This window comes from Chiloscyllium plagiosum, chromosome 14 (genome assembly GCF_004010195.1).
Source record: "Chiloscyllium plagiosum isolate BGI_BamShark_2017 chromosome 14, ASM401019v2, whole genome shotgun sequence".
Taxonomy (NCBI): domain Eukaryota; kingdom Metazoa; phylum Chordata; class Chondrichthyes; order Orectolobiformes; family Hemiscylliidae; genus Chiloscyllium; species Chiloscyllium plagiosum.
In genome coordinates, this window is record NC_057723.1 from 25,199,187 (window position 1) to 25,224,415 (window position 25,229).

General features: G+C 40.0%; 1 protein-coding gene across 1 annotated transcript in view; it reads left to right on the forward strand.

Annotated features, from left to right (window-relative positions):
* Nucleotides 1-25,229, forward strand: part of LOC122556562 (PDZ and LIM domain protein 4-like) — a 126,130-nt gene that overhangs the window by 99,822 nt on the left and 1,079 nt on the right. Inside the window, exons 4-6 of the mRNA XM_043703376.1 lie at nt 13,977-14,164; nt 19,524-19,681; nt 22,884-23,004. Coding sequence (XP_043559311.1) covers nt 13,977-14,164; nt 19,524-19,681; nt 22,884-23,004 — 467 coding nt within the window. The remainder of the gene's footprint in view (nt 1-13,976; nt 14,165-19,523; nt 19,682-22,883; nt 23,005-25,229) is intronic.

Below are 25,229 nucleotides of genomic sequence, written 5' to 3' on the forward strand. Positions count from 1 at the left end.
CTAAACCTAACGCTAAGTCTAACTTTAATGCAATTTATTTTAAATGTATTGACACTTGCATAAAGCAGACAAACGGTATATTTGGCTATTGTACGTGAAGTTTACTAATCAGGATTTCTACTTCGTACTGTTCAGAGTATATGTTGCATATTCTCACAACTATTTAAGTCATGAAATGGTCAGTAAATTCTGCCTAAGCATAATTACAAATATGATACATAAATGCTCTGCTTGAAAGCTATACGGGTCTCGGATACATAAATGGCTGTCAAAAATTTTAGTTTAATTTCCACATACATTGAGCTAAGATGTAGCAACTGAAATATTGAGCAGTGCAAGGAAGTTTCATAAAGTTAGTGTTTGACTACGGTTTAAACACTTTACCCTTTTTTTTCTAATATTGGAGGGAATCATTAACTCTAGTTTTCTGTAAAAGAAGTGTTGAGGGAAATACCACTTTTTCATTGAGTGATATTTTGGTCCCACTTAACTTTTCAGTGGTAACTGGATGATTTAACATAACGAGTAAATCTGGGCAATACAGCAGGCAGATCATAGGCCTTCCCACAGGAAAGAGATAGGAATCTTCCCCTGACAGAATGTTCCAACAGTAATGCCACACAGATTCCTACTGGTGAACATCGGAGAAATGTGCCTTAACAATGTCGTCTTTTTTTTAAAAAAAAGATCTGCTTATTCCAGAGGTTAAAGTTTCTGTTTTTAATCTGTTAAGTTTGAGCAAAATTATTTTCACGGTAAACTAAATTACTTTAAACACTACTTGGGTCATTTTAAGTATTTGATATCTGTCATTTACTGTATATCTGCCTGTTAATTCATCACAGGTGGAAAAAAATGTTTTAAGTTGAACCAATGCCTCCCTTCCTGAAGGAATGGGAGGTTTTCTTTAACATCCGTTAATTCACTCCTACTACTGTCCAGCTTTGCCAGAAATTACATCATTGGAAGGAAGGATTGAAGTATTTCCTCAATTGACCAACTTGCAGACTTGAGTTGAAGAAATAAAACATTGTTGTTCAGCCTTTAAAATTGCGGCTGAATTTCACAATATCTACAACTTCACAATATCCAGGCTTGGGCTACAATTGGCAAGTAATGTTTGTGCCAGTAAATGGCCATCTCCAATAAGAGACAATATAACCAATGACCTTTGATATTCAATAGTGTTACCAGCACTGAATCCCTCACTATCAACATACTTGGGGTTGCCATTGATCAGAAACTTAACTGAACTTGCCATGTAACACAGTGGCTCCCAGCACAGGAAAGAGGCTAGAAATACTGCAGCAAGTAACTCCTGTCCTGACTCCTCAAAGCCTATCCATTATCTACAAGGTATAAGTCAGAAATGTGATGGAATACTCCCCACTTACCTGGATGGGTGCAGCTTCAATAATACTCAGCAAAATTGACACCATTCAGGATAAAGCCTAATGATTGGCACTATATCCACTAGAATTCACACTGTCCACCACCGATGCTCAGTAGCAGTAGTGTGCGCTACCTACAAGATGCACTGCAGAAATTCAAAGATCCTCAGACAGCACCTTCCAAACCCACAACCACTTCCATCTAAAAGGATAAAGGCATGAGCTACATGGGAACGCCACCAACTGCAAGCTTCCCTCCAAGCCACTCATCACCCTGATTTGGAAATATATCACTGTTCGTTCACTGTCACTGGGTCAAAATCCTGGCAATCCCTCCATGGGCATTGTTGGCCAACTTATAGAAGGTGCATTTGTTCAAGAAGACCATTCTTGAACCTTCTCAAGGGCAGCTAGGAACCAGCAATAAATGCTGGCCAGCCAGCAACTCCCACGTCCCAAGAGTGAATAAATAAAAAATAATGTCCAATGAGATTTGGTAGTTAAGGTGTATAGTTCTTCAAAATACCATGAACAGGTCTGAAAAATAATCCAGAAGGCTAATGGATTGCTGGCCTTCTTATTTAAAGGGCTGGAATATGAGGATGCAAATATTATGCTGCACTTATACAAAATCCTAAATAGACCCTACTTTGTGGACTGAGCAGATCTGGACACACACCTTGGGAGGGACATTTTTCCCCTTGAGGGAGTATAACACATATTTACAAATATGACACATGGATTTCAGGGTTAAGTTGTGACAAGAGATTAGGCAATTAAGCCTTTTCTCTAGAATTTAGAAACTGAAGGGGTGATCTAAACCAGGTTTACAGGATATTATGAGGGAAAGATAGTACAAATAAAGATAAACTATTTCCACTGGTTGAAGATTCTACAACCAGAGCACATAGTCAAAAAAATAGAGCCGGCCATTCAGGAGAAATATTAGAAAGCACTTCTACATGCAACAAGTAGTGGAAGTTTGCAAGTCCATTGCTTAAATAGCAGTCAGCGCTAATTCAGTTGTTCAAGTTAAATCTGAGATGGATCCAAGGTGAGCATATGCAGTTAGGCTACAGATCAGCCACAATTTTATGGAATGGTGGTGCAACCGAAAGGGACTGAATGGCCTACACCTTCTCCTTTGTTCCTACGTGCCTCTTCACAACTCATCCTCCCACCCAGCTTTGTATTGTCTGCAATCTTAGAGCATGGATGTTTTTGGGCATTCTCAGTTGTCTCTTCTCAACCTTAGCTCCTTGCTGCCTATTCACTGTCTCATTCTGTCCTATGGTGCTGTGGAAAAATGGTTTAGTTTTATGGATTAACTCAAATGTCGGTCAACCCTGATGTTTATTTTGCAATTGCAGTCTTCTATTGTTCAACATGGATTCTCATTATTAAGTTGGCATTTTTTTAAATTCTTAGAATGATCTGAGAACTTACTCCTAACACCTGTGTCTACTGTTGAACATTTATGTTGCTAAACTTTTTCAAATCAGTGTAGGTTACCCGGGCTGTTTTTTTTTTTTTACATTTTGATATGTTTGCTTGTATGCCTCAGTAACTAAGTCCCAGCCACCCACAATAGCCTGTTAAGAAGAACAAAGACAATTTACAGCCCAGGAACAGGCCCGTCAGCCTTCCAAGCCTGAGCCGATCCAAATCTATTGTCACCAATTCCTAAGCATCTGTATCCCTCTGCTCCCCACCTACGCATGCATCTGTCCAGACACATCTTAAATGAATCTACCTTGCCTGCCTCTACCACCTCCTGCTGGCAACGCATTCCAGACACCCACCACCCTCTGCGTAAAGTACTTGCCACATGTATCCCCCTTAAACTTTTCACCTCTCGCCTTGAAAGTGTGACCTCTCTTTATTGGATCCTTCACCCTGGGACAAAACTTATTGCTATCCATCCTGTTTATACCCTTCATGATTTTGAAAACCTCAATCAGGTCCCCTCTCAATCTCATTTTTTTCTAATGAAAACAAACCTAACCTACTCAATCTCTCTTCATAGCTAGCACCTTCCACACTAGGCAACATCCTTGTAAACCTTCTCTGCACCCTCTCCAAAGCGTCCACACCCTTTTGGTAATGTGGCGGCCAGAACTGTACACAGTATTCTAAATGCGGCCGAACCAATGTCTTGTACAATTTTAACATGACCTGCCAGCTCTTATACTCAATACCCGGTCCAATGAAGGCAAGCATACCATATGCCTTCTTGACCACTCTATCCACCTGTGCAGCAACCTTCAGGGAACAATGGATGTGCACTCCCAGATCTCTCTGCTCATCAACTTTTCCCAAAGTTCTTCCGTTCACTGTGATTCACTCTAGAATTAGATTTGCCAAAATACATCACCTCACATTTGTCTGGATTGAACTCCATCTGTCACTTCTCCGCCCAACTCTCCAGTCTATCTATATTCTCCCGTATTCTTTGACAGTGCCTTATGCTTTCTGCTGCTCCACCAATCTTCGTGTCATCTAAAAACTTGCTGATCATACCAACAGTGTCCTCTTCCAGATCATTTATGTATATCACAAACAACAGTGGCCCCAGCACTGATCCCTGTGGAACACCACTGGTCACTTTTCTCCATTTCGAGAAACTCCCTTCAACTACTACTCTTTGTCTCCTGTTGCTCAACCAATTCCTTATTCCCCTCACTGGAACACCCTGCACATCATGTGACTTCACTTTTTCTCTATTAGTTTACCATGGGGAGCCTTATCAAGCGCCTTACTAAAGTCCATGTATATGACATCAACCGCCCTTCCTTCATCTATCAACTTGGTCACATAATCAAAGAACTCTATTAAGTTGGTAAGGCACAATCCCCCCTGACAAAACCATGTTTCTGCAGCATCAAAACCCATAAAGACATTATCTAACTGTGATGCATAAATGTTATGCACTTCACCTCTCAAACTGCTTTGCTTGGGCCATGTCCAGGTTTCCTTAACCACTTTTTTTGTTTTATTAGTTTTCCAAATAATATGAATAATGCATCCATATCCTTTTCTTCAAATTTTGGTCAGGCATGTACAAATATAAACATTTCCTTACTGGACATAAGATTGTGGCTAGGGGTTCCCTAATCAGAATCTCCTTCCATATTTAAGACCTTGTTTTTAAATCTGCAGCCTTACTAAACCAGTTCTTTTGTAATACTCTCTCTTTGTCTGTCTGTGTGTCTATCTCTCTGACCCCACCTCTTGAATTATCTCTCTTCTCCTTTATATAAAGTTCAAGACTTTTTGCTTCCCCTCATGCCTTTTTAGTGTCCTTTTCCAATTCAAACTGCTCCAGCTGTGATTGCATTCTCACTAACTCAAGTGAATCACCACTTAATGTACTTTAATCCCTCTTGTATTTCTAACAATCCCAAATGCTGTGCTAATGTTTCAACTAACTGTGCCCTCCATCCTTTTCAGGAAATCCCACCTTTTGAGAATCAATAGCCCTAGTCTTAGTCACGTCTTATAAATCAGTCAGGGATACCTCCTCTATCTGCAGGATAATTCTCATTGCTTCCAGTGCCATCTTATTTATAGGTTGGGAAATTTGGTATCTTGGCTGAAAATGTGTTGCTGGAAAAGCGCAGCAGGTCAGGCAGCATCCAGGGAACAGGAGAATCGACGTTTCGGGCATAAGCCCTTCTTCAGGAATGGTATCTTTCCTTTTTATCCCTTACTGATAAATCTTCTTCCACATCTAATCTTTCATTGTTTATGTTCAAACATCCTGTGTCAGCATCCTACTTTTGCTGGGAATGTGACAACAAGTATGCACTGGAAATTAAGCCTCTCTATTTTACGAGTCATTACAAATGTACAATATGACCAATTTAATCACTAGGCTGGTTGGTCTGCCTGGCTGTAAGCTAAAACGATCTTGTATCAGGTTTTGTTAACTAATAAATAAATTTTAGGTCTTTTCTTTATTACAGTGAATTTGTCCTTTTACATGTGACAAAAATGGAAGATTAATTACAGATATGTAAACTATATTCCTTTAAAGCTGAATACATGCAACTTTTCACAAATAGAATGGACAAAACAGATATAGACAATTTTGCAAGTGGAAAATAGAGGCAAAAAGGAACATAGTTTATGGATGAAGAGTTCAAATCACTATGGAAAATGAAGTGACTTTCTCCGAGTTTTTATTTGCATTTTTTATAATATCACCATGATCTTCAAGTCAGTTGGACCTAGGCCTTTTGCTTGCTCTGCAAGTTCTTCTTTTCAAAAGATGCTTGTGCTTTTTCTTCCACTGAAGGTAAGAGAGAAAGATCTGGTTCACTCACAGGTTTTTGAGGGCCGGATGTTCTAGTTGCTCTCATCTGTCAGTTCTGTGACAAAATGGGACTTAAAAACCTTGTCCAAAAGCTGTTGCTGAGCAGTCTTTTTATTTTTTTACCCCAATCCAAAGGCATTTTGTATCAGTTAGTCTCTCAGAAATATTAAATACATTTTCTTGCAACACATGGCATATAATTATTGCAAATGAACCAACATCACATTGATCCACTTTTCCTTCAAGATTTTTTTTAAAGTTTATAATCTCAACTTCAATTTTCCAATTTATTTTTGCATGTAACATAGATGTAATCCTTGCAACAGGGAACTGATTATCCTGAAGGATTGTTTTTTGACTTAGCCATTATTTACCTTGCAAGCTGAAATGGCTCAGACCCCATTTAGGATGTTGCTGATGAGACCTATCTCATTATATTATTCCCAGCAATTTTTATGAATCAGTGAAGGCAGGTTTAAGGTAGACAATATTAGTGTGCCCAGCCAATTTCTCAACTAGGACATCAAGGAAAATGAGCTAATTTGACTGCTCCATTTCAAAGGTGAGATTAGAGTCCCTACAGTGTGGAAACACTGTTTGAGCACAGGATGAAATTCTTGCATGCAGATGTGGATTCAAAGATAGTGCTGATATGAAGATTATTTGTTTACTATGTAATGGGTAGGAGGGTAGATGTAATTCCATCAAAGACACAAACCCAACAAAATGTTTTTGAGACCTGACCCCAGTGAGGATGCCATAACATGAATGGTGTCCTACTTAAGAAATTAGTCAGGAGGTATTCAATTATAGTCTACTGCAAATCTACCTTTTTGTTCATTATATGTGGTGGGATTCCTAAAATTTCTGTAAAATTGACCTCATTTGTAACCTCCTAAATAAGGCTCAAGCCATTTGTTCAGCATGCAAGCTGGTTGGTCAAATAAAGCACATTAAAACCATCCTGCAGGATAATGACTGTTCTTTCAGGTAACTTCTCACTATATATCATGCAAACTTGTGAACGGGCTGAAAGAGATCACTTTTAGTCCTAAAAAACGCCCACTCTCCCTCTGATTACTCTGGAAGGCTAAAGTATTTCAAACATTTGAGCAACTGGTATAGCTAGCTGTTTTGCGTTGCTGCATTGTAATAACACTAGGGGTGTTGGCCACTAACAGCATGCTGCCACCAAACCAAAACATTGTTTGGTTACCGCACAAATGAGTAATGTTGTACATTGTCAGTTCTAGTCTGATGCCAAGTATGTAGGATATGTCCCAGAAACTGGTGCATCGTTTTTAAACAGTACATTGCTTTGACTGTTCACACTGACAAGGTATCTAAACAACCTGTGCTGACAAAACTCAAAACAGTGTCCAACGTTTTATGCAGTTTCATGATGGGACAACATTTGCACAATCCAAATAGCCGAAGAATTACCCGAACAACCAGTTTAGAATTGTTATTTGGGCTTGTCATGTTAGCCATTTAGATGAACTGAAATCTACACGTATTAATAAACAAGGCCTTATTCTCTGCCGACAGAAAGAACATGCACAGTGTCAACAAAATAGGCAACAGCCATTTCATGGTTCATTTCTCAGATCAATTCTTTAACCAAACAGTCAATCTGTCTGTTTGAAAATATAAACAAATTTTCCATTTAACTGTTAGTCATTCCTAATTGGTACATTCCCCATAGCAACACTTCTACAAATCAGCATTCTCCTTCCACATAGTGTGAATCCTGTTTTCCCTTCACTTTGACATAACTTGCGAATTGTCCTTAAGAATGCAAGGTGAAAACTTTGAACAAAATGTCTCTCTATTTTTTTTTTGAGCAACTATCCAATATTAGTTTGGTGATTTAAGTTCTTTGTGACAGAAAAATGCTGAATGAAGGCCCTTGAGGTGATTCGCAAGACTGCTTCCATATTGTTTCAGGTGTTTATACACAGTATACAGGGAGTGTCATAATGTTTAGAATAGCCATGATGAGCATGCATGCATGTAGAAAGTCAATCCAGATCTTAACTTGGAAACTATTTATTGGAAGTCTAAACAGAAGCTGTTAAACACTTTCTTAACTTTTTATCATTTTATGAACTTTTCTGATTTAATCTAAAATAATTTCAATCATCTTGCATGGTAATGGGATCAACATTCATGAAAACAAGCATTCAAGTCTTTGTCCTAATTTCTTTGCACAAGAAAAATCCAGGTTATATGTATTTTGTTTTGAAAATTGACCAAGACATCTTATGTAATTCCTAAGAGTATCATAAAAATATTGCTGGCAGAGAGCTTAATTTTAAAAAAGAGAAAAGGCGAGAGGGAGCAATCAGTTCCTGGATCCATGACAAACCTTTTCAAATTTCCAATAAAGTATCCAATTTTCAGATCTGAATATTGCAGCTATATCTTGTTCTTGTTGTGTGCCCAAATGTGAAACAATGCATTTTATTTCTGAGATTAAATATAGCCTGACTCTCCCTGGCTCAGTGGTTCAGCCTGCATCTCTATAATAACAAGCATCAGCTGCATTTAGAAGGAACAAGCAGCTGCTTTCTGACATTGGAGAGGAATCACTGAGTAATGGCACTGACTTCTTAAAAAAAAAATCTGATCTCATCTGTTATGTGTTTTAAAGCATAAAATTGGAAGTGGGTGGAGGAATTTAAACAAATATGTTTAAACTTCCTGAATAAGCCTATGCTTTATGACCACATGGTAACATTTCTGGTTTGTAAAATGGTGATTCTCTTTCCATTAGAGAAAGGTAAAGTATATAAAGTGAGCTTGTGCCTCTGTGTAAGGAATAAGATTACTAGCTCTTTATTAGCAAGTGCTAATTAAATTTCTCAATAATAATAATTCCCACTTCTCTATCTTGATTGCTTTATTTGCCCCCTTTTCCCCACAACTCATTTTCCCTACTTCCTTTGTCTGAAGGTAGGGACTCCTATTGATTGAATTCCATTTGAGTCTGCAACCTTGCATTGCATGCTGTGACTGTTCATAAATATTGCCAACATGACGTTAAGTGTTAGCAAGTTATTCATCAAAGGAGTGAGAGAGGGACCATGACTGTGACCTATTGGCTTCTTGCCCAATATCTACATTTGCACTTTCCAGTGCACCTGGTATTAGATTTGGTCAGGAACAGCACCCCCACCTCCATTCTCCTTGCCTGTCTCTCACCAGTCTCCCTATATGACGAGCGTTCAAATTTGTTGGACTCCTCCTGTTGATTTTTGGCTGGGATATGGGAATTTACCGATATGTCAGACTGAATAATATATTTGGTGGCCCATGCCCACTGAACCATCAAGAGTTAAATTCATTCTACTGTGTAGTATTGAAGCTGAATGTGATGCAGATGTGGAAGCAAATGATTTGTTTCGGAATTTCCACATCTGGGAGGTTGCTAGTTTTCAGTTAGGGTAACATAATGAAAACCAAAGATTGGTAACAGTAACAGTGCATTTAAAGATGGAAATATTGCACATCTCTTGAATACGTTCCACTATTCACTTGTTATTAGATTTGACACTGAGTCTGCAGTTGTTTGACCTATTTCATTTCTGAGATATTTTACATTTGTCAATATTAAGCATTTGCTTGCTCCCTAATTATGCCCCAGCTAAGGTGTTTTTCATAGGATTTAGCTACATTTTGCTACATCATCGAAGTTATTACTTGTTAATGTGGACCATCACACTGTCGTCAGGTCAGGTAGAATCTTGTCTTCATCCTTCCTGTGTCGGCATGAAATGTCTTTTGGCAGTTGTTGTGTTTTCAATTAGAAGTATGAAAAATGGTTAATTTTCATTCACCATAGCCTTCTCTGATGTATACAAGTTAAATGCAATGAAGGTGAAGATGTTGTCAGCTATCTTGGAGCTGCAGTGAGGCTTGGAAGAATGAAGACAGAAAATGTTTGAAAGTCAAAGAAAATGTTCATTTGATACTTTGAACATCCCAAATCATTGTTGTGAAACTTTAAGTGGAAGAGTTCAAATATGAAGTGCCAAGGAAAATGGCACAAATTTGGGAGGGAAAAACACACCCAAGGATAGAATTTAAAGCTGCTAGCTGCAGAATTGAACTGTGGTTTGGGAATCTCTTTTGCACTGAAGCAGGCTTTACTCTACTTCAACTATATTGCTAGCAAATCCTCATCCAGGTTTCATGACTAAGTGTAGACCTGATGACTAACTACATCTGCCACTCCATGGAGGAGTGCTACTTAGGGGGCCCCAGCTGAGATCTATTGCATTCATTAGCTTTTCAAGACTGGAAACAGCTAAAATGCAAGGAATGTCCACCGTTGGCACTTCATCTACCACAGCAGGAAAACAAGCTGACTAGCTCTGTTTCCTGATGAAGGTCTTATGCCCGAAACATCGACTCTCCTGCTCCGCGGATGCTGCCTGACCTGCTGTGCTTTACCAGCACCACACACTCAACTCTGATCTCCAGCATCTGCAGTCCTCACTTACTCCTACCTCCTGTCTCTTCTTGCTCAAAGGTAGTATCGCATTGAAGTATTGGAGGCAAAAAAGATAGACTTCCCGATTGCACAAGGGGATTTATTGATGCTTTTATAAATGTCAGTCTTGTAATACAAATATGAATGTTTTAATGAATCAAATGCTATTTTAAGTTTCCTTGTCCAGCCATCTCCATTGTTGCTACTAGGATTCCAAATGAATACTAGAACATCAGGATGATAATCTGACTAGAGTGGAAGATGAGTAAAGGGCTTGAATGTGATGGAAGGATTTTTGGGTGGCTGGAATAGGAAGGCATAGCATCCAAGTGCTGTATGGCTTTACACATGGAGGTAACAGAATTGTTTGTGAGTCAGTTGTAGGCTTTTCTAGAAGCTGGGTGCATGGTTGCAAGCATACTGGTCACATCAGGCTGCTTTCCTTATAAGAGGATGCAAAGTGATCAGCAGCTTGTTCCTGCTGTAGCCCAATTCCTCTTTGCAGCACCACATAGTTCCAGATACAGCAGACTGTTATCTTTTTGGGCAAAGCATAAAATAGAGGAATGTCTAGAAAATTGAAGTGAAATGAAAGTGTTGGAATTACTCAGCATGTTCTCTTAAATTCTCTTTCTAAATTTAACATTTCAGGTCACTGAGTTTTAAATGGAGAGAAAAGGATAGCCTGAGTAAATTCCAGTCAGTGAGACTTAGCTTGGTGATAAGAAAGTTCTTGGAAAAGTATAGAAGAACAGGATAAATCTTCACTGAGGTAGACACAGATTAGTCTAAGATAACATTAATTTGTTAAGGGAGGATTATCATTGATATTTCTATGGGGAGATAATAAGGATTTAGTCTGATTTTAGTATATACAGATTTCAACCAGAAAATGTCCCATATGGCATCCAGGCAATGTCGGTGTGTTCAATATATATCAGTTGCATGACACTATGATCTTTTGCTATGAATTCTGTGTCTTATGATCCTCCCTACTAGTTACCTGATGAAGGAACAGCGCTCTGAAAGCTAGTACTTCCAAATAAACGTGTTGGACTGTAACCTGGTACTGTGTGATTTTTAACTCGAGGCAAAAATAAGTTCAATGCAAAATGGCCTAGAGGCAGGTGCAAAGCTAAATGGTCCAGGTGTGTTTTTGTGATTGGAAGGCTGGTTCCACTGTGGTTTTCAGGGCTTGATAGTAGGTCCTTACTTTTTGTGAATAGTGTGTCTGGACTTGAACCTTAAAGATAAAATTGAGAAGTTTACACATCATACATCACACTAAAGGAAAGATATATTTTCAGTAGAGAGGAGATTTGTGACCGAGACTGGAGGATTTTAGTTATGAATAAAGATAGGATGCCTAGGATTGTTTTATTTGGAACAGAGGAGACCTGACTGAATCATTTATAATTTATAAAATAAAGTAGCTAGGAAGACCTTATTCTCCATGATTGAGGGACTCCTATCCAGGAGGTATAAATATAAGATGATTGGAGGTGTAAGAAGGATTCAAAAGAATTTTGTTTTTCCCCATTAAATTGGTGGGATCTGCAATGCTCTTCCCTGAAAGATTGGTAGAGGCAGAAACCTTCACATTGAAAATGTACTTGGATGTGCATGCGAAATGCCATTATCTACAAGGCTCCAGTCAAAGTGCTAGTGGCACAAGGCTGGATGGCTACTTGTCAACTAGTCATGGATGTGATGGTCAAATGGCCTTTATCCATGCTGTAACTTTGTTATTTATTTCATTGCTTCGTCAGGATGCCAGGTCCTTCTGGACAAACTTGTTCCATGTTGAAGGGCAACCCTGATCCACCTGAACACCTGAATCATGCCTTCAACAAACTGATGGCTTACTTAATCACCTTTTGTGGTCATGTGGTTCCTGTAAGTTTCATGCATTAGGGATAGGGATCCTCTCTTTTGTCATCAGAAAGAAGTCTTCATCTTCAAAGAGCCCCCATTAACTCTGAAGGTACAAAGACTTCTAGGGGGTGTGACCATTTAAGAATGAAGGATTGATAGCAATGTTTGATGATATCTTAGATTAAACTCCACGAAGCTCTTTCAGTGGTCACGTACAAGCTGAGTATTTAGGAAAATCCTTTGATTGAAAAACACTTTCAGACGATGTGAATGCATCTTGATTATCATGTGTGACCTCTGTCTACCTAAGGGTGCACAGCTTCTGTGGCAAATGGTACCCTGTGCATCTAACTGGCCTCATCAATATGAACTCACTAAGTGGCAAACATAGCATTTTTCTGCAGGCCAGCAGCAGATCATGCAATTCTTCAGTTATGGCCTGCAGAAAACTGGAAGGAAGAGGGTTTGAAGAAACTTGGGTAGTTGTGATTACCTTTAGGTCATTGGCAGTCCACCTGGATCTCTTAGACAGCAGCTATGTTCCAGGAGGCTATGGCCTTCCACGAATTAATGCCTGAGCCCCTGACACACGGAATTGTTAGTGCTGCTGCACATAGTGTTGTTGGTGTTACTGCTTCTCTTGTTCCTCATCGTAGATTCAAGGTAGAAGTGCCTCAGCTACACTGAGCAGGTTGTAGGGAAATAGAGATCAAAGCTGAGTTTTGCAGAGCAAAATGGAAATTAAGTATAAAATGGGAAAATTATAGTCACAGATCAGATCTTACGGAACAATGTTTTCAACTAGGTAAAAATCAGTTAAGTGCTTTTACTCCTTAAAAGACATCCAAGCTGATCTGTTTTAATGAGCAATAAATTCCCACTCTGCTCCCACCTTGTTCCTGAAAAATTCACATAGGTCAGAAAACCCATGTGCTAGTTGTTAATGGGTTAAAGGCTGCATTTGTTGACTGGTAAGCATTTACATTTAGTAACTTATGGCTCCAATGGGATTTAACCGGTTAATGACTGGTTGGTTTGAAAGGACAAACGGTAGTATGCAAGGAGAGAGGCCAGTAATTATATTAACTAGAGTGATGGCTTGAAGGATTGATAATAGGGTGTCCAAAATTGAGTTTGTGCAGGAGATGGGCTATAGTTCCAATTCCCCTCTCTGTCTACTCAACTGGCAAATGCAAAAGGCAAATTTGGATCATCAACAATCGCGCTATTTTCTTTGCCTTGAGTCAGATATGAAGTTTTTCACAAGATCTAAAAGTAGAGAGTGAAAAGATTTTGTTATTTTCCACATGACTGTCACTCTTCAGGCTGAGTCCTAATATTCCACATATTTAAAAGATATGGTAATGCCTGCTCTAACTGCGTCATTGAACACATGCTTGACCTTTTTAAACCACATCATTTACATTTTTTAACATTTCCAGAATGCGCTATTATTAATGGAAGTGGAAGTAATTTCTAAATATTTTCCAACTAATTTCTGGGTCATTGCAGTCCCATCCATTCTGTTAAAGAGAGACAGCTGCAGATATAACATGTGACATGTGCTTTTACTCTCAAAGCATTGATTTGATGTTTATTACTGTCATAGTTGTCAGTACAGTACGGCTGAAAGGTTTTTTTTCCTCTTGAAGGCATTAAGAGGAAAGCGATACTTTGCCCTAGTGATCCTCACTAGGAACAGGGGATTAAAAGCTAGTCAGCACATGTAACAACCAGATAAAAGCTTGAATACTTTGGCCTGAAAAATGCTAAGGAAGAATTGAATGACTTGTTCATGCAAAGTGCAACGATACATTGAGAACCTAATATTCCTTAAGAATGCAATTACATGCTTTATGAAGTCCAAGATTTATCTTTCCTTTCCTTTCATGTGCTGCAGGATTACAAACCCATTGGAAGTTCAAGTAACAGAAAGCCGATGCCATTTGCGGTTGGTACAAACATAAGTGAAGCCAAACAGACAGCAAGTACACAGTACAACACTCCTTCTGCACTCTATACCAATGACAATGTAAATCACACTTTGCAGAAGCAAATGAGCGGTCTTCATGTTACCTCTCCTCAGCAGTAAGTATATCTTGATCACTGCAAAATAAGATTACCAATCCTCTTTGTAAATGTGATGGGATGGTGGATAAGTCATTAGACAGAGTTTTCTGGTTGTTCTTTTCTCCCTTTATAAATTTTCCTGAGCATTGTGTTCTTCTCATAGCTGCCTATTATCAACTTGCTTCAGCTTTCGGAACTCTCCTTTCTATCCTTGAAGTATCTGATCAGAAATTACAAATTACCAGATGTTTAATTGCAAAACCTGATTTTCACAAGTTTAGTCAAGTTTGGAAGTCATGTTGTGGTTGTACAAGATGTTGGTGCAGCCTCGTGTGGAGTAGTGTGTCCAATTCTGATTGCCTTGTTACCGAAAGATATCATCAAGCTGAAAGGAGTTCAGAAAAGATTTACCATGATGTTGTTGAGAATAGAAATTCTAAGGAGAGACTGGATAGGCTGGGAGATTTTTCACTGGAGTATAAAAGGTTGAGGAGTAACCTTAGAGGTTTCTAAAATCATGAGGAGTATAGGTAAGGTGCATGGCAGGTGTCTTTTCCCTGTGGTGGGGAATTTCAAGACCAGCTTGCATATTTTTCAAATGTGAGGAGAAAGATTTTAAAGGAGGCTAGAGACAACTCTTTTTACACACAGTAGTTTATGTGTGGAATGAACTTCCAGAGGAAGTGGTTGATGCAGGTGTAGTTACATTTAAAAGACATTTGGGTAAGTACATGAATAAGGTTTGGAGAGATATGGGCCTAGCGCAGGCAGTTGGGACTAGTTTAGTTTGGGATTATGGTTGGCATGGACTGATGAGACCAAAGAGTCTGTTTCCATGCTGTATGACTCTCTCTATGAATTACTCCTAGCCTCAAAATTTGATTGAAAGGTGAGTTGGAAAAATAAATTCTGATACTGTATATCTGAAGTTACTTGGACAAATGGAACATACAAGAGGTTGGCAATCGATTTTTGAATCCACATTCCCCCATGAAAACAGGAATGGAGCTGGTGACCTTTTTTTATGGCTTGCATGGCTCAATTCCAACTAAACCATCTACCGTTTCTGTTTGTTTGTGATTTGATAGTGGCAATCTGCAACCATAGCAAGTAGATTTGAAGTTTGTTTTGTAGTTTTTCCTGATGCTTTATTAATTTGTTGGATTTTTTTCATTAAGTGAGACTTAAGTGGACAGCCCTTCCAACTCCGAAAGAGAATTGAAAATTCACTTGAATTTTCATAAAACTATATATTTTAGCTGCTGTATAACTGCAGAAGGTCTTGTGTTCAGTTCTCTATTTGTGCTAATATTCTGCTCCGATAATTAGGGATTGAGAAGTTGATTATAATCGCTAATTCATAACTTCAATTAGTGTATGTGTTGAATGTGAACACCAAATTATTGCAGTAAAATAGCTTTCTGACTCCAGCTCACGTGCAAATTGGCAATTTAGAAGCATGATTGGTGCCACATGGAACTATGTCTCAGCAGGAGAAAGTAAATAAACAATGAAGCTTTCAGTTATTTTTCCCCCCCCAGGCAGTTGTAAAATACAGAAAGCTGACAAAGCTGGTGTTCCATGTATTAAACTCTAACTTTACTGAGCAAAACTAGCATTTTAGCACAACACGCACTCAGCTCTAAGAATCAACTTCATTTGGATTTATGACGTGTGTTTTGTTGGAATGATTTTCCCTGAAGTGGTCTCTGATTCTTGAATAGAGGACAATATGTCTGAAGTCTCTTTTTCCATCCTGATAATTGATGGCCAACAGATGCTTCACTGTTTTTTCTTCCTTTCTTTTTGATTGGACAAAGCATTAAATAATTCTGTCCTTTCAATAAATTAACAAAATCGAAATCCAAACAAAAATGTTTTTGAATATTGCGCCTTACAATTCAGCGACCTGACAGTTGTGTGAGTTTATACAAGTTCTGTCTTTGGCTCTTTCTCATTTTACTCCTTTTTACTTAAAGTATACTGCAGGTAAATAAAATTGTATTTGCCCTGCTAATACTAGTCATCCTTCTCCTGCCAGCTTTCCATCATTCCCTGAACAATCGATTTATTGTTCAAGTCTTTGGTAACCCTACATTACCTCTCCATGTGAGTTTAAATGTAGATTGTTGGCAAGCTGCTCAATGACTGGTAACATTTAGCCTGGTCCTGTCCTCACACAACATTGAATATGTAGACGCAGCAACGACTGTCATCTTAACAGAAGAACATCTGGCCAATTTACTCCACTCATCCCGCAAAACCCTTGCCAACAAGGCCAAATTCAGCAGAAATCAGCAAATGCCTGAGGTCTAACTTGAGACATCAGAGTCATACAGCTTGGAAACATACCCCTTTGGTCCAACTAGTCTATGCTGACCATATTCCCAAACTAAACCAGTCCTGTTTCCCTGTATTTCACCCAAATCCTTCCGAACCTTTCCTGTTCATTTACTTCTCCAAATGTTGTAACTGTATCTACATCCATAATTTCCTCTGGCAGTTCATTTCCACACACAAACTTCTGTGTTTTTCAGAAAAAAAGCCTTTCATGTCTCTTCATGTTGAAAATATGCCCCTTAGTTCTGAACTTGCCCACCTTAGGGGGAAAACAAACGTTGCTATTCACCACCTTATGTGTGCCCCTCATGACTTTATAAAACCTCTTAGGGTCACCCCTCAACATCCTACACTTCAGTTTTTAAAAAGCGGTTCCAGCCTATTTTTACAACTCATTGGATTTTATTATAATTCCTTTTAAGGAGCTGAGCTAGAATATATTAATTTTGAAGATGATCAAAATTGCACGTTTATATTTAAGTTTGTGTTTTTTCTCTCCTATTCTCTCTCGGTGGAATTTTATAGTATCTGGGATCTCAGCTCCATCTGAAGAGCCAGTGAGAAATCTCTGATGCCTCTTTTGCAGCTGGACAATATGCCTGTCATTGTTTAAAAGATTCTGAATGAAAGGTGGTTCAGTGTTGTCAGCACGGACATCCACAGCCACCTTCCACTTGTCTTTGCCAGTTGGGATGGCTTTCTGTTGCTGTCCCTGGGGATAAAGCACTTTCCGACTCTTGGAAAACTTCAGGAGTATTTCTTGGAAGGCATTGCTAAAACGCAATGCTGCGTTTGGCTTGGTCTCTGACATCTTCGGGAAAGATGGAGGATAATGAGCAGAGATTGAGTGATATTGCCTGGTTTTAGAGAATCAAGTCCTGTCTGGGTACCTCCATAAATATAGAGCCCAGAAGTTGGAACTCAGAACTCCACGGCAGAGTGTCCTGCATATACCTGTGTGCAAATATGTAATGATCTGAGAAGAGCATTATCAATGTGAGAGCCTGACCCACCCCAAGCTGAAATCCTTCTCTTAGCCCCACCTCCATAACTGGTCTCAAAAAGACATGAATCCACCCATGGTTAAATGGTATAGTCCTGTTCCAACATGTCTAATTCAATGTACTATGTTTACTGCTTTGAATCCAGTCTCCTGGACACAGAGGAAACCAAACATTCATCAAGTGACTGGATTTGCTCAGTAAAACAGAGTCTGCAAGGATGAACCTGAACTTCTGATTTATTTTGTCTTTTACTGTCCATCCCGTTCCCATTCTGATCTCTCTGACTTATTTTGATTTAGGCTGAACACAAATTTAAGGAATGACAAATCTTTTGATTAAGCACATTGCAGCATTGCACCTTTAACTTTTTTGATTTCAACAAATTTAGAACATAATCACCAGTTCAATTGTTGGATACTGCTGTAGGGTAATGGTTTCAGCTGTGACCATTTACACCTCCCTGAGCCCATCCTTTAGTTAACAATTCTGCAATCACCCACAGCCCCATTTCCTTCATAATACCATTCCTGTTAGAAACATGGGCTGTACATCATGGATGAACTCATCCCACAAGGGATGAACTCAGATAGGAACCCTCCAACCACAAGGGATGAACTCAGATTTCTCCAGTTTCCTCATTTCCCCTCCCCCCACCTTGTCTCAGTCCCAACCCTCGAACTCAGCACCACCTTCCTAACCTGCAATCTTCTTCCTGACCTCTCTGCCCCCACCCCCACTCCGGCCTATCACCCTCCCCTTAACCTCCTTCCACCTATCACATTTCCAATGCCCCTCCCCCAAGTCCCTCCTCCCTACCTTTTATCTTAGCCTGCTTGGCACACCCTTCTTATTCCTGAAGAAGGGCTCATGCCGGAAACGTCGATTCTCCTGCTCCTTGGATGCTGCCTGACCTGCTACGCGTTTCCAGCAACACATTTTCAGCTCTGATCTCCAGCATCTGCAGTCCTCACTTTCTCCCCGTACATCATGGAAACAGGCTCTTCAATCAAACTCGTCCATGCCAACCAGATGTCCCAACCCAATCTAGTCCCATTTGCCAGCATTTGGTCCATATCCCTTTAAACCCTTCCTATCCATGTATCCATCTAGATGCCTTTTAAATGTTGTAATTGTACCAGCCTCCACCACTTCCTCTGGCAATTCATTCCATACACGCACCATCATCTGCTTGAAAAGGTTGCTCCTTAGGTCCCTTTTAAATCTTTTCCCCCTGCCTCACCCTAAACCTATGCCTTCTAGTATTGCATTCCCCACCCAGGGAAAAGACCTTGTCTACTTTTCCTATCTATGCTCCTCGTGATTTTACGAAGCTCCATAACGTCACCCCTCAGCCTCTGATACTCAAGGGAAAACAGTCCTGGCCTATTCAGCCTCTCCCTACAGCTCAAACCCTCCAACCCTGGCAACATCCTTGTCAATCTTTTCTGAACCCTTGTTGTTGTATCATTTGTTTCTCTACCCTACAACAGATTTCCCTTTTATTTCCCCCCTCTCCTAACAGTTATGCCTGGTTTTTGTTTATAAACTGTTAAATCTCAGATCTTTTTCTTATGGAACATCATCAACCTGGAACATTTAACACTGTTGCTCTTTCCACAGATTGAGGATTGTTTTACTTTATATTTCCAACATCTGTGGTATTTTAATTCCTCTTGGTTTTTCTTTTATCTGACTGGCTGGCTTATTCACTGTCTTCTAACTTTCTGGGTCTCCCTGTTGCACATTTTGGAGAGAGATTTGTGTCCTGCATGGTCAATCCCTTTGCTAATGAGTCACCGTACAACAAACGCTGCTGTGTAACCAGAACTGGGTGAGCAGATTTACACAATCTGCACATTTCAATACAAGAATGTTATGTTGTCTGTTGGTGGGTATCATTTTCAGAATTGCAGGATGAAAAATGATATTGGCTCATTTCGATCAAGTTAATTGTAAAAATCTATTCTAAAATTTTAATAATGTGTTAATTGATCTCTGCATATTTAATGCCTGAGGTTTTTGTTTTCGACCAGCGTTGATCCACCAAAGTTATCACCAAAGCTGTGGAACGAGATCGACACTGAATCAGATGTTTATAAGATGCTTCAGGATGGTGAGGAGCCAGCTTCAGAACCTAAACAGTCTGGTTCTTTCAAAATACTACAGGGCCTGCTAGAAGCAGAGCAGACAGGTATTGCCTAGTGAACGAATGAAGTTTAATCCATTGTATCTTATGATCAAATTGCTTTTTGCTAGTTCTTCAAACGTATCAAAATTCAGTATGTTGGTGGAGAAAGGTTTATTTCAGATAGGAGAGAGTGAGGACTGCAGATGCTGGAGACCAGAGTTGAAAAATGTGGTGCTGGAAAAATACAGCAGGCCAGGCAGCATCCGAGGAGCAGAGAATCGACGTTTCGGGCATTCCTGAAGAAGGGCTTATGCCCGAAACGTCGATTCTCCTGCTCCTCAGATGCTGCCTGGCCTGCTGTGTTTTTCCAGCACGACATTTTTTTTATTTCAGATAACCAGGTTACACAATCCAGTGAATAAATTATCCTAGCAACCAACTGAGATACACAGGACACGTGGTAAAACTTTATTACAATATTGCTTCCTTAAATTCAGATTCTTACATCCATCCTGCCCAAGCCACCTCTCGATCAAACTGGTCCCACTCCTTCTATGTGTAATTCTCCTGGTTTGGCTGGATGGACTGAGAGAAAACATTGTTGTGCCCACTCTACTTTTTTTTTCCTCTCTTTCCAATAATCAACACTACCCCATTGTTGCCACCACCTATCCATTCATAGCTCTGTGTGCTTCAAATGTTCCAGATCTCCTCCAGGCTGCACTCACTGAATCAACCCAACAATGAGCTTAGAAAGGTACAAATGAATGAAAAGTGATTGATTAGGAAATCTGTTTACAGCAGATTTTCAGACAGCAGCGTAATGCAGTTAGGGTGGCACGGTGGCTCAGTGGTTTGCACTGCTGCCTCACAGCACCAGGGATCTAGGTTTATTTCCACCCTCTGGTGTCTGTGTGGAGTTTGCACATTCTCCCCATGTCTCTGTGGCTTTCCTTTGGGTGCTCCAGTTTGCCCCCACGGCCCAGAAATGTGCAAGTTAGGCAGATTGGCCATGCTACTTTGCCCTTTAGTGTCCAGAGATGTGCAGGCTAGATAGATTCACTAGAGGGAAATACAGGGGTAGGGCTGGTGGGTCTGAGTGGGATGCTCTTCGGAGTGGCCTGCTTCCACACTAGGGGTTCCGTACTGAAAGTCTCTTTCACCATCTTTATTTGAATCATTTTTGAATGACCAATAGAGAAAATAAAATTTGATCTCTAAATTGTTGAACTCCTACTGTTGCAAAGTCTACACCATTTGTTAAAAGAAACTGACTCTTCATCGATTTTCTTTAAATAATAAGGAATAGAGAGAATCTTTTATTGAAGAATGTACTTTTGTTCTTTGTCCATAATTTTTTTTTATAACAAGTCATAACTTTGGTGGGCTAACGAGGTGATCACCTTCCATCGTTCCTTCAACCACAAAATCAGGAGCTAATAAAACTCCTCAGCCTGGATTTTGTGGGGTGATTTTGTGATTGAACAATCTGTTTTCACTGTCATTCTTCTTTTGAAACTGGAGTGTCTTCAGAAACTAGTTCAGGTAAAGGTACAACTCTGTCCTTCACCTCACTGTCTCATGATGCTTTGAGCAGACCTCCCATGCTAAACCCTCCACACCTCCACCCCAGACAGAAACCCTATAAAACATTACACCTTCTTCAGACAGATGTAACTGTGTTTTCAATGATATTCTGAATAGCATGTATGGCTGAAGAAGAGACCCTTACTGTTTTGAGGAAGGGTCACTGGACCCGAAACATTAACTCTGATTTCTTTTCAAAGATGCTTCGAGACTTGCTGAGCTTTTCAGCAATTTCTGTTTTTATCCCTTTTAAAAACCTGCATTACTAAGTTCTTGAAACCTGATTAGGAAATTTTGTGAACAGTTTTAGATCAAAGGTTTTTATCATATTTCAGCTTCTCACTTCACCCTAAGTATCCCAATCTTTATCTTGCTATGTGCACATTTGTTTTTAAAATGATTTAATCTTAGTGGCTTTCTTCTTGGTTGGTTGCCTTGGGTTTTTTTTAAATGTGATTGGCTGTTTGGACAACTTGATGATATCACTCCAGCTCCAGTCATAGAATCCTGGATAAAGAAGTGTTTAGTGAGAGTTCTTGTCAGATCATCGTTCTCTTGGGCTTTTTTTTTTGGAAACCAGCTGTCAGACTTGTTGTTTGGTGCTGAGTGCTGAATTGAATGCAGCAAGTTCCAATGGCCAAAAATGTAAGTGAGAGGGCTATCATGGGATTGCTGGGTACCGGCTTGTGGGGCTGTCAGTTAGGCTTCCAAATCAGCCAGTTGGCACTCACGAAACTGGCAACATTGCAACTTAATGGTTGCTTAGAAACTCAGTGGGAGCAGCATGTGTTTCCAAACCTTTGGAAGGCTGCTGTTGGGATTGCGTTGACTTTCTGGACTTTTAGTGATCCATTGTGAAAAGAAACCGTGCCAAATTGATAGAGCTGTCACCATACAGGAGAGTAGACTCTGAACCTGTGAAAGCCACCCACTGCCTTGCGCCTCAACTTGCCACCCACACCATGACTCTCATTCACTGCTCCCCAAATGCTCCATCCCCAACATTGGTCTAGCATACCTGATGGACCTGGAATCTAATGGATCCCAGTCAACAAGAACTAGTGCATTGTGGCCAGAATCCATTGATTCCACAGGTATTTGTGGGATGAAGAGCTGCTAGCCTCTGATTAGCCAACAGCTTTTGGCTGGTGGTACTGCTGCTGCTGAGATGGCTTCATTCACAGAAGTCCCACTGGTGGCCACTGAAGTTGCCTGAAAGGCACTTGATTCCATTGACCCTTACCTATAGAATTGACAGAGGCTTCTTGTCAGTTCTCCATGTGGTTGACATGTAGCCTACAGGAATCTCGATTTCCCAACCAATGTTTCAGGCCTTGTTCCAAATCATAATTATGACAACTTCAAGACATTGCTGGAACCCCTCAGAGGTGTGCAGTAGAATTTTACATTTTCTACTGCAATGTTGACGTTGCTAATTGAAAATTATTTTGAACAGTAAGTGATAATTTGCATATTGACAACATACATCATCTCTTTCAATAGAGAGTCATGTTTTAACCAAATAAATAGACCTGCAGTTTAAACATGGAGAGTGCATAATTGACAGCTAGCCATTTTTTGGGCTGCCTTTTTAATGTGTGCATATTTAGCATTGTAACTTGTAAAATCCAAACCTCAATTCAGTTCTAAACATATGATTCTGTAAAATTTCTTGTAGGTGAAAAAAGTGAAAGGCCAGCTATCACCAAAAGTGTGAAATCTCCTGTAACAAAGTTCAACAATTCTGCACCCACACTACAGAAGTTACCGCAGTGCATTAGATGTGAGACAGGCATAGTGTAAGTATGAAGAACTTCTGTAGGGCATTAAAGTTTGGTGCATGCTAAGTTGGCTGAACTCTGTTGTATGATGCTAACCTGGACTAATTTTTTTAAAAAAGGGAGATTGTTTTTGAGTTTCCAAACCTGACTACATCCAGTACTCCGTACGGGGATAACAGAGTATGGGATTGGCTTCAGGGTTTCTCATTAATCTTAGCCTACAAGTGTGCAAACTCTGACCCTTAAATGAATGGAAGCTTGGTTGCTGGGATTCAGATTGTGGGTGGGGGGGGCGGGGGTAGGTGAATGGGTGAAATGTTAATTTGAGTTTGTGATATGCATTGCAGTGGAGTGTTGAAGGCAGTAGGACAAGTAGATAAAATAGTTAAGGAGACATGTGGGAAACATGCCATTATTAGTCAGAGTATTGAATACAAAAGCAGGGAGGTTATTATGGAGTCATATATAATTTTAGTTTGGTCACAGCTAGAGTACAGTGTGTAGTTCTGGTCACCACGCTATGGTACTAGAGAGAGTGAAGAGGGGATTCTGGACTGGATCGACACAGCTATGAGGAGACAGTAGATAAGCTGAGGCTGTTTTGTTTCGAGCCGAGAAGGCTGAGAGGTATAAGCAGGGTAGAAAGGGAGAATCCTTTCCTTTTAGGGGAGGGGTCAATAACAAGGGGACACCGTTTAAGGTAAGGAGCAGGAAGGTTGGAGGGAATTTGAGGAAATTTGATTTTCACCCAGAGGGTTGAGTGTATTTGGAGCTTGCTCCCTAAAAGAATGGCTGAGGCGGGAACTGTCCAGGCATTTGAGAACTCTTTTAAATGGGTTCTTGAAATGTTACTGCATATAAGGCTACGGGCCAAGTGCAGAAAAATGGGACATAATTGGATAGCGGTTTTTTATTTCTGGTCCAAACATGTTAGTCCAAAGGGCCTCTTTCAATGCTATGAAAATGCTGTGGCTGTATAACAATGACAGAGAACAGCTGTTGGATTTTTCAGTGATGTGATGAAATATTTATTTTCTCATTGTTCTTGCCAACACTTTGGGATTAATATTAATATAGTTGTGCATTTTGGTTGGAAAAATAGAGGCATGGACTAGGGGAAAGGGTTTGGAAACAAAGAGACTTGGGAGTCCTGTTTAGGATTCTCTTAACGTTAACATGCAGGTTCATTGGGCAGCCTGAAAGGCAAATGCAATGTTAGCGTTAATTTCAACAGAGCTAGAGTACAAGGGCAGGGATGTACCACTGAGGCTGTTTAAGGCTGTGGCCAGACCACATTTGGAATATTGTGAGCAGGTGTTTGGACTAGTATCTGAGGACGGATGTGCTGACCTTTGAGGGATTTCAGAACGAGATTTACAAGAATGATTCCAAGGATGAAGAGCTTGCCATATGAGGAATGGTTGAGGACGCTGGGATAGTACTCAATGGAGTTTAGAGGATTAAGAGGAAATCTCACTGAGACTTACAGAATACTGAACGGCCTGGATAGAGTGGATGTGGAGAAGACCTTTCCACTCAAGAGACTAGAACCTGAGGGCACAGCCTCAGCATGAATGGACAATCCTTCGGAAGTGAGATGTGGAGAGGGTGGTGAATCTGTGAAACTCATTGCTGCAAGAAGGGTGTGCAGGCCAAGCTATTGAGTGTATTTAAGACAGAGCTAGGTTCTTGATTGGTGAGGGGATCAAGGGTGACAGGGAGAAAGGCTGGAGAATGGGGTTGAGAAATATATCAGCCATGGTCAAACTGTGGAGCACACTCAGTGAGCTGAATAGCCCAATTCTGCTCTTATTATCTAATGGTCATATGGGGTGCAGCTCTAACAACACTAAAGCTTGACATCAAAGCAGCCTGCTTGGTTGGAGTGTTTGAAAAGCTCTTGTTTACTTCTGTGTTCTCAAGTAGTGGCTTCTTAGCCCTATTCCATTATCCAAGATGTGATCAGTAAATTTCATCCTTTTTTGACTGAAACAACATTAGGTTTAATCAGAGTAAATGCTTCAATGTTTCAACTTGATGTTCATTACGTTCACTGACAGAAGTGTGTAACAAATATGCCTTGTACTTGGTTTAGTTTTGGCTTTTCGGAGTTATTTCATAAAGCAAGGAAAATTTTTGTTAGTTCTTCTGAGTAATTCCTCCTTTGTCTGTCTCTGTGTCTCTCTGTGTCTCTCTGTGTCTCTCTGTGTCTCTCTGTGTCTCTCTGTGTCTCTCTCTGTGTC